At 40.9% G+C, this 15,106-nt stretch overlaps 1 protein-coding gene across 1 annotated transcript in view; it reads left to right on the plus strand.

Moving 5' to 3' along the window:
- Positions 1–13,587, plus strand: part of Ca5b (carbonic anhydrase 5B) — a 56,100-nt gene extending 42,513 nt beyond the window's left edge. Inside the window, exons 6-8 of the mRNA XM_059250619.1 lie at positions 541–603; positions 1,574–1,729; positions 13,038–13,587. Coding sequence (XP_059106602.1) covers positions 541–603; positions 1,574–1,729; positions 13,038–13,217 — 399 coding nt within the window. The 3' untranslated portion in view covers positions 13,218–13,587. The remainder of the gene's footprint in view (positions 1–540; positions 604–1,573; positions 1,730–13,037) is intronic.
- The last annotated feature ends 1,519 nt before the right edge of the window (positions 13,588–15,106 follow it).

A 15,106-nucleotide genomic window follows, 5' to 3' on the forward strand; every position in this document is an offset into this window, starting at 1 on the left:
ACACCCTCTTCTGTACTCCATGGGCATCTGCCCACACATGCACACATACATACATAAAAATAAAAAATAAAATAAGTCTTAAAAAATACACAGCCAAATAAAGTAGACACAAGCCATCTGGGGCAAGTGAACACTTGAAATATGCTTAGTTTGGGAAGTTGAGGCAAGAGGATAAAGACTTTGAGACCAGCCCAAGCTACATGGTAAAACCCTGCCTTGGGGGAAGGGATTAGTAAAATGCAGGGTAATTTATAATTTCATCAATTTAAAATTCAGTGTAAGAAATGATACTTAATTGGAGCAGGAGGCACCTTTCTCTATAGACGCGCTGGTCTTGCCAGCAAAGAGCCTGTTCATTTTGTTCTAAGTCTAATTTAATTTAGTGGTGTTTATAATAGTTGTAATTACCAGCTGGAAATCTAGTTGCAGTCCTGTGGTTTGTTTATATGTAACCACCAGGTGGTTAATTTTGATTCACATTCTATTTGAGTTTCTGCAGTGAGATGACCATTGAATGTAATATTTCTTCTTTTTATTTAGCTAGGCAAACATCATGAAGAACTACAGAAACTGGTGGACACTTTGCCATCAATTAAGCACAAGGTAATTTTCCCCCTTACATCACTTGAAGCATATTTTATATTTGCATCTTCGAGTCGATAATGCACTTTGAAGCAGGAAGACAAATTAAATGAACTGCATTCAGGTCTCTTTCAACACTGCTGTAGGAGATTAAACACTGCAGGGCACAGCAGAGGTTGGTTACCTTGGTGGAGTTTCTGGTTTGGCTGAGTACGTGCTGCGCGGGAATTTACTCTGCTCCTGACAGCTCCTTCTCCATCTTTGTAGAAACACTCAGAACAGCCTTCTTCTCTCCAGCTACCTCCCACGAGTAGGGAGGGAGAAGAGTTTTCCAAAAACTTAACTTGTCTAGAAGTGAAGAACTCCATGTCCTCTGTCCAGCTGTCACGATGAAGTCCTCAAAATTCAGAATCCTGTGGGGGCTGCTTCCCGGAAATTAGTGCACTATTCTTCTGTTCTCTTGTCTTCCTGTTCCCCTCCCTCCTTCATTTCCTGTCTCCCTGTTTTTCTCTTTCTCCTTAGTCCAGGATTCTGGCACCCCCTTCCTTCCCCCCCCTTCCTCCTTCATTGTGGTGCCATGCGGTGCCAGGGATGGAACTCAGTGCCTTGAGCATGCTAGGCAAGTTGTCTAGCTGTCTACCACTGCACTATACCCTCAGCTCTGTACTAGTTTGAAAGGACAATCGGCGTTAGTTTCTCTCAAAGAAGAGAAACCTCTCTGTTTATGAGCCGCCACTACCTAATACCTCCCAACAGAAATTGAAGGAGAAAACGTTTTGGCTGTTCTCCCAGGGAGAACTATCAGAAATACACAGTGTGATGTTGTGTTAAGTAGTGATGATTGTTTCAGAAGCTACTCAGAGTCCCTAGACCTCCCCTGGACCACTGTTGATCCCCGGACACTCCATTAGAATCACTGCCTCACCCTCTGATACCTGAATGACTTTCACCAATGAATAATAACAACTCAGTAACTCCTTCTCTTGGACAGGACACCCTGGTGGAATTTGGATCTTTTGACCCTTCCTGTCTGATGCCTACTTGCCCAGATTATTGGACCTACTCCGGGTCTCTCACTACACCACCCCTCTCAGAGTCCGTTACCTGGATCATTAAGAAGCAGCCAGTAGAGGTTGATCGTGATCAGGTATTCCTTACACATTTTCCATCCAAGGAAACGCTAGTCTGCCTGTTCAAGCTGGGCTCAAATCTTGGCATTATTTTTGTTTGTTTGCTTGCTTGTTTGTTTTGGGAGAAGTAGGGTCTCGTGTAACCTAGCCTGGCCTGGAACTTTTTTTTAAAAATAATTTAACTTTATTTTATGTGCATTGGTGTGAAGGTATCAGATCCTCTGGAACTGAAGTAACAGACAGATGTAATCTTCCATGTGCATGCTGGGAACTGAACCCAGGTCCTCTGGAAGAGCAGCCAGTGCTCTTAACCACTGAGCCATCTCTCCAGTCCCTAGCCTGGAACTTTAAATGAACTATTTTTGTGCTCGTTTTATTGTTTTGTGGTGGTAGGGATTGGCCTTAGGGCCTTGCATACAATAGGCAATCATTTGCTACTATATCCCTAGCCTTAACCAGGAAACAGGCTTAAAGCATAGAAGGATATAAGCTATTTGCTTCTATATTTGCTCAGGAATTGTGTGCTTCCTTTGTAACTATGCATCTCTAGTTACAATCAAGACCCAGGTGAAGGGAAGAGTGAAATCTGGAAATACCCAGAGCATTTATAATTCGTAAGGGAATTTTGCAATAGTAGCCGAGGATAAAGAGACTCTAACAATGACTATGAAGAAAATTTAATATTATTCAAACCTATGCTCTATTATTTGCTTAGAAAGTCAGTTGAACTGATAATTACTATACTATACCTATACACAAAGTCTTGTTTAGTTTACAACTAAAATGCAATAATATTTGCTCATGGGCTTGGGATCTTGCTTAGTCCCGGCTTCAATCCTCAGTAACCCCTCCCTACACACACACACACACACACACACACACACACTGCAAACAGATAATTTCCAATATTTTCTCATATTTGCTATGTGGGATGTATATTGATTACAAAGCATTTTCACAAGAAACAAACAAAATCTCCCAAACTTTTTTGAAGCCAATATAAATGACACCACCAACGATGGCCTTACCAAAGTGAACTTTAGACTGATAGAAAAGGAAAAGAGGTCCAACAAAGTATTAGAAACAGAAGCCATCAGTGTATCAGAAGCAGAGGGATGCTTGGTACTGTTCATTTTTATTTCATTTCTATGTCCATATGGGTCTGTTGAATGTATACCACTTGGGGGGGGTACTTGCAAGGAGTGTCTAATCCTCTGGAGCTGAGGTCACAGTTTGTTGTGAGCCAACCAATGTAGGTCCAGAGGACAAGTCCCAAACACCCTTAACTGCTAAGCCACTTCCCCAGCCCTGGATGGTTGTTTATTATTATAGAAACACAATTCATGGTATCAGTGACTCTACCTAGGAAAAAATATTACCATTTCCAGAATTTTTTTTCTTCTTTTTGTTTTTTTGAGACAGGGTTTCTCTGTTTAATCCTGGCTGTCCCAAACATCCTTTGTAAACCAGGCTGGCCTTGAACTCTGGATCTGCCTGCTTTTGCCTCCTGAGTATTGGGATTAAAGGTGTGCACTACCACTGCCCAGAAAGATACTTTTTTTGACGTGGTACTGAGAATTGAACCTAAGACCTAGTGCATGCTGAGCAAGCAGTCTACTGCTGAGTCACATCCCCGGCCCTCATTTCCATAGATTCTTTTTTTTTTTTTTTTTTTTTTTTTGGTTTTTCGAGACAGGGTTTCTCTGTGTAGCTTTGCGCCTTTTCCTGGAACTCACTTGGTAGTCCAGGCTGGCCTCGAACTCACAGAGATCCGCCTGGCTCTGCCTCCCAAGTGCTGGGATTAAAGGCGTGCGCCACCACCGAGATTCTTAAAAGGCATTTGTAATAGTCTTTATTTTTTTATTAAAGAAATAGACATAGAGGCAGTTTATTAAAAAAGAGAAAGTACTACTTCCTTAAATAGGAGTGAGCTAATAAGTTGAAGGAAAAGCCCCTAAAGCCTCTATTTTGTTTTTTGAGACATGGTCTCTCTATCTAGCCCTGTCTATTCTGGAACTCACTATGTAAACCAGGCTAGCCTCAAAGTCCCGGAGATCCTCCTGCCTCTGCCTCCTGAGTTCTGGGGTCAAAGGCATGCGCCACCATGCCCAGCTCTATTCTGTCCGTAATTTGTAATAAAGTACAGATGAACAGAGACTTCCTTAACATGGCCAATTGATCTTAGTTCAAAAGTAAATACAGGAGCTAGGGAGATGGCTGAGCAGTTAAGAGCACTTGCTGCTCTTCCAGAGGACAGGTGCTCAGATCAAAACATTCATGTCAGACAGTTGATAGCCACCTGTAACTTCAGTTCCAGGAGATCCAACATCCTTTTCTGGCCCACATAGATACCACCCACGAATAGCCTACTCTCTCTCTCTTTCATAAATAAAAAATAAAATAATTTTTTTAAAAATACAGTCATCCGCCGGGCAGCGGTGACGCATGCCTTTAATCCCAGCACTCAGGAGGCAGAGCCAGGCGGATCTCTGTGAGCCAGATCCAGGACAGGCACCAATACTACACAAAGAAACCCTGTCTTGAAAAAACCAAAAAGAAAAAAAAAATACAGTCATCCATTGATAGCTGTAGAAGATTGGTTCCAGAATCCCAAGTATACAAAACATGCCAATGCTCAAGTCCCTTATATGGAATTGCATAAGTTTTTAACATTTGCATACATCCTACACACATCTTCCAATATACTTTAAATCACCTGTATATTACTTTTAAAGATTATATTGCCATACAATGTAAATATTTTTCCTACTATATTGATTAGGGAATAATGACAAGAAAAATATCTGTACATGCTCAATAGAAGCAGTTTCCTGGCTGGCCTAGAATGCACTGTGTAGAGCAAGCTGTCCTTGAAATTACAATGCTGGATTACCTTGCCCAGCCTTTATGCAGGAGGAGGAGCTTGGTCCTACCTCAACTTGATGCACCATGCTTTGTTCAAGCCCATGTGAGGCCTGCCCATATCTGAATAGAGACAGAGGAGGAGTGGATGGGGAGAGGGGTAGATGGGAGTTAGGAGGAGGGAATAAGAGGAGAGGAGGGAGGGGAAACTGTGGTCAGTATGTAAAAATAAATGAAAAACTGTTAATTAAATAAAAATTTTAAAAAACTTGAAAATTAGTATTTCTAAAAAATAAATAGAGAATCAATATTTCTCATAAAAAAGAAATTACAATTATCCTCCTGCTTCTGCCTCCTGAGTACCAATAGTATTTTTCTAATATTTATGTGGAACCCATGGATACAAAATACCAAATAAATACCATTTTAAATACCATTGTGTTTAAGATGAAAGTAATTATTTTTTGTCTCATGTAGCCTACTCTGGCCTCCAACTCACTATGTAGCTAAAGATGACTTTGAACTCTTGATCTTCCCACCTCTACCTCTCAAATTCTGGGATTACAGGTACACTCCGCCATGCCCACTGGAAGTAACTGTTACCATATTAAATGTCATATTAAATTATATTCTAGGCCGGGCGGTGGTGGCCCACACCTTTAATCCCAGCACTTGGGAGGCAGAGGCAGACGGATCTCTGTGAGTTCGAGTCCAGCCTGGTCTATAGAGCGAGATCCAGGAAAGGCGCAAAGCTACACAGAGAAACCCTGTCTCGAAAAACCAAATATATATATTCTAGAATTATTTATGTGCTGTGCATGCCTTCAGTTCTAGCTCCTCAGGAGTCTGAGGCAAAAGGATTACTTGAGCCTAGCTGTTCAAAACTGGGCTGAGCAATATACCAAGACTACTCCTCTCTCTTAAAAAATACATGATAGAGCTGGGTGTGTTGGCACATGTCTTTAACCCCAACACTTGTGAGACCCTGTCTCAAATACAAAAAGCAAGAAATGTTGTAGAAATAGCCCATATAATCAGATCAAAAAATAAAATAAGTGAGGAAACCAGTTAAAAAACACAAAAACAAAATAATTTAGCAGTTGGTGAGATATAATGTTAATGTATAGACATAAAAATATATATCAAATATATGCCAGTTAAAAGACATTATGATACAAAGATATAATAAAAGAAAGATATAGATATGATCAGAATAAAACTGTAAAATACATTTGAGTAGTTTGAACAAGGGATGCTAACAATAAAACTTAAAAATCTTCCAGGATACCGAAGAAGATTTAATTAACTTCATACTCTATTACTGACCAGGAAGACATAATAATGGTGTCAGTTTTCCTCAAGTTGTTATATTTTCCATGAATTGTTTAGTCTCCATAATTTAATATAGCTCCAGTAAATATGCCAATAGAATTTAAAGTGGATACATTACTTTTAAAAGGTTTTATTTTAAAATTTATTATTATATATATATATGAGTATTTGTCTACATGTATATGTGCATACCACATGTGTGACTAGTTCCCAAGGAGACCAGAAAAGGGCATTGGATATCCTGTAACTGGAGTTATGGATGGTTGTGAGCCTTCGTGTGGGTGCTGGAAACTGAACTCAGGTTCTCTACAAGTGCAGCAAGTGATCTTAACTACCGAACCATCTCTTCAGCCTCATTTTATTGTTTCAAATTGTGTGTATGTGCGCACTCACACAGAAGCCAGAAAAATGGTGTCAGATCCACTTAAACCTGAATTAGAGGCTGAGTTGCTCAGTATGTGTGCTGGGAACCAAACTCGGATCTTCTGTAATAATAGCAAGCACACCCTAACCACTGAGCCATCTGTCCAGCCCCCTAGACATCAATTTGAGTTAAAACAGATAAGCATAAATAACCAGGGAGATGTCTAAAAGAACAAAGAAGAAGTGGTTAGATTCACGAAACTATAAAGCTTCAAGAACCAAACACAAGAAAAGTATTTAGAAACAGAGCCGATGAAAGATACACACACACACACACACACACACACACACACACACACACACACACACACACAGGCGGTGGGAGGGAGAGACAGAAGGAGGAAGAGGGGGAGAGCAGGAGCGAGGCAGGAGGGAGAGACAGGCAGGAGGGAGGGAAAGTGGGAATGAATTAGACTGGGCTCTCTTGAGCAGGACTTCTTCTGCTTACGTGATTATGGAGGCCGACAAGTCTTCTGGTTTACTATCGACTACTGAAGAAGTAACTTCTTCTTCCACTTCTGAGAAATGGAGAGGAGAAGTGGAGTCAGCGGCTACTAAACGTACACACAGGAGGCCTAGCTGAGGGGGCAAAGCTTAATTGTGCATTCATTTTCCTCTTTCTTCTCCTTCTTCTGCCTCTTTATTTTTCTCTTATTCCTTTTATACCACCTAAGACAAAAGTTTCTATGCAAGGAAAGATTACCTCACAACCACAGGTTACATGTTTTCCAAAAACAAATTAAAATCTTTACAGGAGAGGAAATTACAACATGAGTTACATGTTTTTCTTCGAAGCCCACAAGTAGTTAAACATTTTTCTTTGTATTAATTTTCCCACCATACCATCTTCATCCCAAAGCAATGATTCCTTCATTATTAACAAAGTTCTTAGCAAGCCAAATATATTTCAGTCAGTTCCTTTGTACTGACAGACAGCTAGTTGCGATTTCAGTACAGCAGATTCCTACAAAATTAAACAAGTGGTCCACTTAATCATCGATTTTTCTTTACACATGATAGGGTCATTTAATTTCCTTTCACAACTTTATTTTTTTCAAGATGCATATGGAAACCTGTGATGAATTCTGTAAGCTACGTGACCAAGGAACTCAGGCCACACCCTGGGTGTAGGGACATCATTGCCCTCTTTGATCATCAGCCTGTTTTTCCACAGGCAGAATTCATGGGTCTATAATGCATGAGACTTCCTTGTTCTTATTTTCCATGCTCTGCAAATCTCACATGTAACAAAGCAGAAGGGGTCTTATAGCCTCTTTTTGTCCTTTTTGCATGTCTTATTACAGCAATTGGCAGAATAACCTGAACCATTTCCCTAATCATCTTCTAACTGTCTTAACCACCTGTATCTTTAAATCATTGATCCAACTAAGCGCCACTGCTCTTACAAAAATCATCTTCATTATGATCGGCAAGTAAATTGCCCAGTGAGGAATGGGATTTTCGCATGAAACATCACACTCTGCTAGATACAGTGGGATCCTTTCACATTGTCAGCACACCATGCATGATACAGCAGGAACATGACAGCAGCAAGCAGGAGAAAGCACAGCAGAAGCAAGGGACATTCTGGAGATAGGTGTGTCCCCACTACCCCACCCCCGGGGCTTTGCCTTTCCAGGGTGCACGCATCATAGCTTTGCTATCTGGTGGGTTGTATTCCATAAGCTCCATTGCTGACTGCAGCTCCTCTGACATGGCCCCTACAATCTACAGCCTGAAGCTTGCCTGAGAGGTGGGCTCAAAGGCCTGAGAGCCGGAAAGCCAACAGTGTGCATTCTAGTCTCTGCTTCAAGGCCCAATAACTAGGAGCTCCTAGTGCAGAGGCAGATTGATGGCTCAGTTCAAAAGCAGTCGAGCTTTTGATGGTGGGGCTTGTAAAGCACAGAGAGACAAAACAAAATATTCCACAACCAAGAAATATCAGGTTACCTTAGGTTACCCTTTCTTGTGACAGGATTCAGGCAGAGGAATCTTCATTACAAGGCCAATTGAAATGGCCTGATTAGGATTTTGCTGTTAAAATTTCTCTAATTTTTCCTCTAAGATGAATCTCTGAGATTTCTCTAATCTCTGTTTCTCAGAAAATCATAGAAACAGTGTAGTTTCCCCTTGGGAAAATGGAAGTCTAGTGTGACTCCATCTTGATTTTCTTTTTCGGAAACAGGGTCTCCCTATGTATCCCTGGCTGACTTGGAACTTCCTGTGTAGCCCAGGTTGGCCTCGAACTCACAGAGATCTGCCTGCCTCTGTCTCCTGAGTGCTGGGATTGAGGAGCCACCACACCTAGCTTCTCTATCTTGATTTTTATGTTGGTCTATTGGGACCTAATGCAGGAACTTAATCTAAAACAGTAGTTTTCTAATTCCATACAAACTAGGTGTTGGGGTGTTGTGCCTATAATACCAACACTTGGGAGGTGGCCACCGTCAGTTATACAGCAGTTCAAGGCCAGCCTCAGCTATTTAAGATCCTTTCTCAAAACAAAACAAAAAGACAGTCAGCAGAGAGCCAAGTTAACCCTCTATCTACTTTTTTGTTTTATTCAGGCTCTCTGTAGTGGCTGACACCCTCATAAAAGAAAACCATCTGCTTTACTCCGCCCCCCAATTCAAATCCTAACCTCTTCTGGGAAACACCCTCACAGACACACTTAACCAGCTATCTGCACACCCCCAGTCTGATTGATAGAGAAAATTAGCCTTCGCAAGAAGAAAGTTATAAGTTCAAAAATGTGTCCAACTACATTTGAGGATTTACTTTATGATGAAGGTGGCCTTGTTAATCCTACCGATTGAGAATAAGACCACTACTGCAGTTTACAGCCAAATTGGAAGCAAGCTTTAATTAAATCCTGGCCAGGTGGACGGAATCTGGCCAGGTCCATACCCAGGTTCCTGGGAAATGGCCCAAAATCAAGTATGGCAAGGACTTAAGAAGAAGGAAAACCCATAATTCATTGCATTTCCCATCAGGTTCAACTGGGGGCAAGCATATATCCTGACATATTTCCTGCTTACATACCTCCTGCCCACATGTGATCAAGCACATCTGGTGCAGATGGGTCAAACAAACTTGTTTAGGGGAGTGAAAACATGTGGCTTGTTATCTCCCATAAACAATACCCTTCAGCATTTCAGGAACTATCTGTCCTTGGGCAAGGGGCTTGCAGATCAGAGGCATCTTTGCTTCATGGATCTCTAAGGCATAGTAATTCAAACTTCAAATGTAACTTTGGCTCTCACAGTATCTCAACTCAGGGAGGAAAAAGGACAGGACATTCTATAAAATATGTGGTATGGGTGATGTTTGGTGGTAAAAGGGGAGTTGGATTTAGCATTCAAACTTTATACAGGGACATATTCTCCATATAGTAAATGTAAAAAAATAGCATAATTGGAGTTAGGGCTACAACTCATTGATAAACTGCTTACCCAGCATATGTGAGGCCCCACATCTAACCCTCAGTACTGCAAAACAGGAAAGCATCATAAAAATTCATCACAGAGAATGCCTTTCAGAGCGCAAGGTGAATGGAGCTCTTTTAACTACAAAAGAAAACCAGAGGTCTGAAGGAACACAAGCAGTTAAACTTGTGTTAGACTACACTTAAACATTTCTTTATGATGAAACTTACAAACGTAAGACAAAGTCCAGAGCTGGACTGCTTATAAGCCTGGCCTTTGGGACCTACCCATTCAGTCTGCTATACTACTATTCTTCATATTTAAAAACCAATTTAACTCTGGAAAGAAAACCGGAGGGTCAGTGGCCCATGTAAGGAATTTTCAATAAAATTTTAACATAGTACCCTAGTTTGCTTTCTGTTTTTTTGTTTTGTTTTGTTTTGTGATAAACACCACAACCGAAAACAACTTGGGAAGGGAAGGATTTATTTCATTTTTAGAACGTAGAGTCCCTCATTATGAGAAGCCAGGGCAGGAGCTCAAGCAGGAACCAGAGAAATTGAAACAGGCCATGGAGGACCACTGCTTCCTGGCTGTGCTTCCTGGCTGGCTCTCCGGTGGCTTGCTCAGCCTGCTTTCTTAGAGCACCCAGGACCACCGGCCCAGAGGTGGCACTGCCCACAGTGATCTGGGCCCTCCCAGAACAATTATTTGTCAAGAAAATACCTCCACAAACTGGCCGATGTGCTAATCTGACTCTAGCTTTTGTCAAGATGACAGAAAACCACCAGTATACACGGATAATTAGGTAATTAAGGAAATGTTGCCCGAGGATGTCTACACAGTGAATGGGGGAGGGGGAGACACTTTCCTCAGTGGTATAACCCCTGGTAAGGTGCCAATCCTCCTGTAAGTGACCCTACTGAAACTCAACGGGTCATATAATGTTTTTAAAGACATGAAAGTCATTGGGAAGAGGGAAAATGTTAGATTTTGGAGCACAGAGTAAAGAGACAGAAGGCAGGAAATAGACCAGAGTCTGACCTCAGTAGAGGAGACTGTTTATTTCAAATAGCAAAAGACAGGCACTCTCCATGGGTAGAGGTTCTGTGTAGGGGAAAAGCTAGCTAGGATCCTTTATGGAGATTGGGGGCCGGGGCTTGGGAATGAGGAAGTTCATGCAGCTTCAGGAGGCTATGTGCGGGTGTGCAAATTCTCCTTCCTGAATTTGTTTGCCCAAGCCAGACAGATTATTTTGGGAGATAGCCTGTCCAGCAAACATTCTTCTCTGGGTTGTGGCCAACTGATAAGGATGAGCAGGGTCATCTGTAATTTCATGGAAATCCTGTTTTTATATCCCGGCCCTCTGTCATCTCAGACCCTGAAGCACAGAAAGAAGTGAGGGACAGGAGCATCAATTCTTTCTTAACTGTTTTGTGCTGGTGGGGGGATCATTGTAAGGGAGAGATATAAAAGTTTTTTTTGGGGGGGGTTGTTTTGTTTTTTCCAAGGTCTTTTGATTTTAGAGGTATCTTGATTTCTCAAGATTAAATGGCTTTTTGGGATCATCTGGTTCCAGGACTCTGAGAGGTTGGTAGTCCTCAGTCAAGAGGAGTTGAGTGATAGTTGAGGAGGTAAGGGCTTGAACTCTTTGCTGCAACAGATTAGAGAGGAATTTTAAAACACAAAGACTGAAAATTAGAGCTAGAACTATCATAATAAGGGGCCTAATAGAGGGGGTCATCCATGTACCCCAAGTGCTCCCAAAACCTGTCCAGCCTGATGGGGGCTGTCTGGCTTGTGATTCTATTCTTTCTTTTAACTGTCTGGACTTCTCCTTTATGACAGCTGATAAATTCATGTAGAAACAATATCCCTCCACTAACATAGTGTAGATCCCTCCCTTCTACCATGAGATCTAATCCCCATCTATTTTGTAATACCATGGCTGCCAGGGAGTCCAACTGAGTCTGAAGTTTTTGTTTTCTTCTTTTTCTTTTTTTCTTCATCTGTTTGTTTGTTTGTTTGTTTGTTTTAAGACTTGCTGGACAGTGGTGGCACATACCTTAGAAGACAGAGAGAATTCCAGGACAGCCAAGGCTACACAGAGAAACCCTGCCTCAAAAAAAAAACCCAATATTTATTTGTTTGTTTGTTTGTTTATTTATTTAATGTATTTTGTCTTCATGTATGTCTGCACACCAGAAGAGAGCATCAGACCCCATGAGACTACAGTTATGGACAGTTTTGAGCTGCCATGTGGGTGCTGGGAATTGAACTCAGGACCTCCGGAAGAGCAGCCAGTGCTTTTAACCATCTTCAACCCCCAAGTCTAGAGTTTTTTGATGATGTCCTATACCCATGTCAGATCAGCCTTGATTTGTTGAGTGAGTTGGTTATGTTGGACTTGTTGGAGTTCAAAGGCCCTTGCTCCCAGGCTCCCAGCCCCTGCCATAGTTACAATGTCATTCCTTTTGGTTTGGATAGGGGTGGGCTGGTGGTTTATTTTAAAAAGAATCAGTTGGAGTGGAAGTGGGAGGGACTGGGGGTGGGGAGTAGCAGCAAATAGGATGGAAATATATGCATGTTAGAAAATTTCATAACGAAACCCATTATTAGGTATAATTATATATGCTAATAAAGCATTTAAAATGTTATCTGTCATTTATAATCCTAATCACTGGTTATTTTAGCACTCAGTATTATTAATTATTTGGGTAAATCCTTCTGATCTTTTATCTTTATAATATGCATAATTTTGTGACAAGATGGAATCATTTTGTACATACCATTTTTCTAGGCTTTTCTCTCCATTTGATGTTCCTCAGAATCAAAAAGATGATGGAAGTCACCTTTGGCAAAGAGATAATATGTGGGGAGCAGGGCCTCTGTCCCTAATCTTCACATCCCAAAAGCTTGGCTGGTTTCACCAATTTCTTCTGCTGTCACACAACCATGCCAACAGCATGGCATTGAACCCCTTGTCAAGGGGTGAAGACATCTCACCAAAATATAAGTTCTTTTTCTTAATACAGTTAGAGATGAAGTGTTGTAGAACTGTGTAAGTGAAAGCAAGCCAGGTGTGGTGGTGCATGTCTGTAATCACAGAATTTAGGAGACAGAAGCAGGTGGGTCTCTGGGAGTTCAAAGTCAACCTGGTCTACATAATGAATTCTAAGGGTTACACAGTGAGACCCTATCTCAAAACAAACAAAATGAAAGTAATTTAGCCATGGACTAAAGATTGTTTTTGATTGATATTCTTAATGTTTTTGGTTTCTAGCTTGAGCAGTTTCGGACCCTGCTTGTCACTTCTGAGGGGGAGAAAGAGAAAAGAATGGTGGACAACTTTCGCCCACTTCAGCCACTGATGAACCGTACTGTCCGCTCATCCTTCCGCCATGATTATGTGCTCAATATACAAGCGAAACCCAAGCCAGCAGCCAGCCAAGTCACCCCCTAAGATGTTCATACTTAGGCAGCATCTTTCTTTAATGCGTATTAGCTTAAAATCTTAACTAGATTATTTTAAAATGCTGCACTTAATACTTACATTTATACATTTATGTTTTTTTTCCTTCCTTTGTTGTAACAACATTTCAAAACTCTTATCCTTGTAAAGCAAAGACAGGAAGACAAAACAATAAAAACAAAAACCCCAAACCAAATAATATCAGGTTACCTGTAGATGTAACCAACCGTCTTATTAAATAAGAAACACAGAGCCAATGCAAAGACGAAAGCCAAGAGATCAGAGCTAAGAGCCTTACCCGCCTGCTGCAGCTAGCCTCTTCAGCCAAGAGACCTCTCCGAAAGAGACCTACTTTCTGTCTGTTTGTCTTTATATAGACTTTCTGTTCTGCCTTCTCATTGGTTGTAAAACCAACCACATGAATGCCTCGTCACTGTCTGTTGGCTGTATCATTGAACACACAGAGATCTACCTAGCTCTGCCTACCAAATTCTGGGATTAAAGGCATGCACCACCAACGCCCAGCTTTTGCTATGGCTCTAATAGCTCTGACCCCCGGGCAACTTTATTTATTAACATACAATTAAAATCACATTTTAGTACAAATAAAATATCACCATAGTTACCTTAGGTTACCTCTTTTTGTGACAGGATTAAGGCAGAGGAATCTTCATTCCTCTGTTTGGGATTTTGATGTTAAATTTGTCTAGTTTCTGTTTCTCAGAAACTCAGATGAACAGTTTAGTTTCTACTTGGTAAAATGGAAGTTTAATGTGAGTGACCCATCTTGATTTTTCTGTTCAGGACTAATACAGGAGGTTAACCCACAGCAAGAAGTTCTTGTGAATTTTATTTAATGACGCCACCCTTTTGTTCAAACTGTTAAATGGTCTCATCTTACAGTATTGGTCCCACTCTTAGCTACCATCATTTGGAGCTGCTGATCTCAAAATAACATTCAAAGGTTACAAATGCATTTATTGGTTTCAGAGTATTTCATCTGTCTTTTTTTTAAAGATAAGTTTTCTCTGTGTACTTCAGGCTGTCCCTGAACTCACTATGTAGTCCAATCTAGCCTTGAACACAGAGATCAGCCAGCCTTTGCTCCCAAGTGCTGAGATTAAAGGCTTGTACCACAGTGCCTGGCTTTCATTTGTCTTACCAAATACATTTGCTCTTTGAATGATAATAGTATGTGTCATTGGAATACCAGCATGACATGCAAGTTGCTCTTATAGCAACCTGTTGGAAATTATGATGTATTTTTATATCTGACATTGTGTGTGTGTGTGTGTGTGTGTGTGTGTGTGTGTGTGTGTGTGTGTTGTGTTGTATTTTGAGTCAGGATCTCACTCTGTAGTCAAGGCTAGCCTGGAACTCACAGTAATCCTCTTGTCTCAGTCTTTCAAGTGCTAGGATTATAGGTATAAGGTACCACTCGACTATTATATTTGACACATTTGGCTATCATTTTTATTTTTTAAAACAAGGTATCATGTAGCCCAGGGTAGACTAGAATTTGCTATATAGCCAAAGCTGGTCTTAAACTTCTGATTTTCCTACCTCCACCTCCTGATTTCTAGGATTATAAGTATGTGCCACTGCACTCAGCTTTAGTTATCTTTTAATGTTTATAGTTCTGTAGAATTTTGAGTAGGGATTGTAGTCAAAACGTTAACACCTACCAAAGGCATAGACACTGACCACACAAAACCCAGGCTACTTGAAAACATCTCTACAGGCCCAGACTGGTAATTCCTACCTGAATATTGGCCATAGTTTTAGGTATATTTTCTTTCAAAAGTTGGGTGTGAATTTTTATATTCAGACTTCTCAATGAGTATGTTTGTACTAATCTTTAGTTGCTATTACTAGCATAT

The sequence above is a fragment of the Peromyscus eremicus genome, chromosome X (genome assembly GCF_949786415.1).
Source record: "Peromyscus eremicus chromosome X, PerEre_H2_v1, whole genome shotgun sequence".
Classification (NCBI taxonomy): Eukaryota; Metazoa; Chordata; class Mammalia; order Rodentia; family Cricetidae; genus Peromyscus; species Peromyscus eremicus.